At 45.8% G+C, this 3,246-nt stretch overlaps 1 protein-coding gene across 3 annotated transcripts in view; it reads left to right on the top strand.

Annotated features, from left to right (window-relative positions):
- The first annotated feature begins 220 nt into the window (after positions 1–220).
- Positions 221–3,246, top strand: part of Pkd2l2 (polycystic kidney disease 2-like 2) — a 38,343-nt gene continuing 35,317 nt past the window's right edge. For all 3 annotated transcript variants that reach the window (XM_013020396.1, XM_013020395.1, XM_013020397.1), the window contains exons 1-2: positions 221–274; positions 1,118–1,219. In XM_013020396.1, the coding sequence (XP_012875850.1) occupies positions 244–274; positions 1,118–1,219 (133 nt within the window). In that variant the 5' untranslated portion in view covers positions 221–243. The remainder of the gene's footprint in view (positions 275–1,117; positions 1,220–3,246) is intronic.

Genomic DNA, 3,246 nt, shown 5'->3' with positions numbered 1-3,246 from the left:
TGCGCCGCAAACGGAGCATGGCCCCAGGTTGGTGGGCTGTTGCTGGGTGCGCATGCGCTTGGTGGAACAGCACCGGGGGGAGCCTTTGGGTTAGTCAGGGCGCTAACGACGCGCAGGTGCCTCGTAGCCTGTGCTCCAAGGGCTTACTGCGCAGGCGTGCACGCAGAGCAGGCGCTAACTATCGCACGCCGTGGGCCTGGCGCACGCACGCGCGCGCGCGGGTGCTGACTCCGTGACTCCGCCATGGCTGAGGCGTCTCGGTGGCACAGAGGAGGTCAGATGGGCTCATTTGGCAGTTATAGATAGCCAGGAAGGAATTCTTTTTTCCTTCGGAGACCGGGACTTGAACTTGTTACCTGACGCTTCCACTCCTTGGCGAACGCCACGCCTCCCCCGGGAGGGACTCTTTGGCCCCAAATGTCCGCTCACGTGGAGGGGACGCTCTCAGCCCTCACGACCTCCCTCGGAGAAGCCGTGAGGGCCGGGGGGGGGGTGAGTTTCCGCGGAAGGGCTCGCCCCTGGCCGGAGGCGGCCGCGGCCCCGGCCCCGGCTAGGCCTGTGTCCCCGGAGCCCCCGCCTTGCCCAGAAGATAGCGGTTAACCCCCCCCCCCCGACGGTTCTCGGTTGTAATTGTTACTTGGGGCGGGACCGGTAAGGAAGCGTTTGAGTTATCAAAACCTGTTCGTTTGCAGTTATAAAATAATTGCCCGTTGGGCTGGGAAAGTGGCTCAGTGGTAGAGCGCTTGCCTTGCATGCATGAGACCCTGGGTTCGATTCCTCAGCACCACATAAGCAAAAAGAAAAAAGCCGGAAGTGGCGCTGTGGCTCAAGTGGTAGAGCGCTAGCCTTGAGCTGAAGAGCTGAGGGACAGCGCCCAGGCCCAGAGTTCAGGCCCCACGACCAGACCCAAAAAATAATAATAATAATTGCCCGCTTCCCTATAGGAAAACTTAGTAGTTACCCTGCCTCGTGAAAGTGAGAATCGAGAAAGAACCAGAAAGACGTTGGAACCTGTCTTCGCATGTCTCACAACTAAAAGTGGTTGTTTCTTTGTGACCTGTATATAATGATCATTGCATACTAAGGTGATAAATTTTTTTTGTCTTTCATCTTTCAGGTACTTCAATACATAATCTGCATTACAGAAAGGAAGTACAAATTACCACCACACTTCAGGAGTTGTTACTGTACTTTATTTTTTTAATAAATCTGTGTATCTGTAAGTATCTAGATGTAGACAAAGATGTTGGGGATTTGAGCTAGAAGCTAAAATATGGAAATGCAAAAAAAAAAACTCCCCATGTGGTATATATTACTAAAATTTCCCAGGTGACACATTTTATACCCATTAGCCTATGATTAACAATTATTTCCAGGTGTTGGGTTTGGGTTTTGTTTTGTGTGTGTGTGTGTGCCAGTCCCTGGGACTTGAACTTGGGATCTTGGAGCTGTCCCTGAGCTTTTCTACTCAAGGCTAGTGCTCTACTTCCTGAGCCACAGCTCTACTTTCAGCTTTTGGGTACTTAATTGGATATAATAGTCTCATGGATTTTCTTGCCCTGGCTGACTTCAAACCATAATCCTTACATCTCAGCCTTCTAGTAGCTAGGATTACAGGTGTGAGTCACAGCTGCCCAACTTCATTTTGTTTGTTTGTTGGTCGTGGGGCTTGAACTCTAGGCCTGAGTACTGTCCCTCACTCAAGGCAAGTGCTCTACCACTTGAGCCACAGCACCACTTTGTTTTCTGAGTGGTTAATTGGAGATAAGTCTCACTGACTTTCTTGCCTGGACTGGCTTTGAACCACAATCCTCAGATCTCAGCCTCCTGTGTAGCTAGGATTACAGGCGTGAGCCACCACAGCCAGGCATAGCAAAAACTTGAGGGTCATAGGTATTATAAAGAGCTCCACAGTCAACGTTGCATGTAATTATTTCTATTGTTTAATGTATCTATTTGAAATAATTCCTTGGGATGATGATTTGTAATGTGTCTATTTCCCTCTGAAAGAAATCAAGACTAACTCAGTTTCACAAAGCAAAGTGCAAATGGGACCAAACATTAAAATTCAATGTGTGCCATTAGCTGCTTCTTTTCACTGGCCTGGTGCACAGTGAATAGTGCCTTGCTGAATCAATGGAAACTTTTATGGAAGACTGAGAAAACTTTTCAACCTGAATTCCTGCTCTGTGCCACTGGCATTCACTATTTAATATGTGAAGGGTATATTAATGAGCTTTTTCTCCTTGAAGTTCCCAACATGCATTCACTGTAAAGCTCACTTTCAGGATTTCTTTCTTGTCTTCATGGCATGTGCTACACATGGGTAGTTGTACTAATTAATTAGTGCTGCAGAAGTAAGTTTGTCATCTTAAAGACAACTATGGCTCACCCCTATAATCCTAGGGATTCAGGAGGCTGGGATCTGAGGATTATAGTTGAAAACCAGCCAGGTGGAAAATTCCTCATGAGACTCTTACCTCCAATTAACCACTCAGAAACTGGAAGTGGAGCTGTGACTCAAAGTGGTAGAGCACTAGCCTTGAGTAAAAGAGCTCAGGGATAGTGCCCAGGCCCTGACAACTGACAAAACAACACTGTAACCAATTGTAATTAAGCTATCCTATGTTTATAAAAGTTTACTTGGGAGAAGAGGAGACACTAGTGGCTCAAACCTGTAGTCCTAGCTATCAGGACATTAGAGATCCTGAGCTCTGAGGATTGTGGTTCCCAGTCAGCTCAGATAGGCCAATTTGAGACTCTTGCTTCCGTTTAAACAGTAAAAAGCTAGAAGGTAAAGTATGGCTCAAATGCTAGAGTGAAAAAAAACTAATCAAGAAAGAAGCTTTGAGGTCAAGCCCCAGTGCTGGCATATACATACAACCTTACTTACAAAAATAATACATGCTTATTATAGAACATCCAGAAAATGAAAAAAAAAACACAAAAATGTTCTTAAGCCCACTACTCAGAAATATTTTAACACTTCTTATAACATAGAATTGGCAATAACTTGAAATATCCCTCAGTAAGATTTAACATTGTGGTAAATACACTGAAATAAATGTGATTGTTAGAGAATGGTATAGGTGCGTGTATATCATAGAATGATGAAGATGCATGTTTGTTTTTTTAAGTGTCTGAAAAAAAGTTAAGGTAATATACCTTTCTAAAATTCACAAACCCTGGGCTGGGAAGGTGGCTCAGTGGTAGAGCGCTTGCCTTGCATGCATGAGGCCCTGGGTT

This window comes from Dipodomys ordii, unplaced genomic scaffold, assembly GCF_000151885.1.
Source record: "Dipodomys ordii isolate 6190 unplaced genomic scaffold, Dord_2.0 Scaffold50, whole genome shotgun sequence".
In the NCBI taxonomy this organism is placed as follows: Eukaryota; Metazoa; Chordata; class Mammalia; order Rodentia; family Heteromyidae; genus Dipodomys; species Dipodomys ordii.
This window is presented reverse-complemented; position numbering and strand designations above follow the sequence as displayed.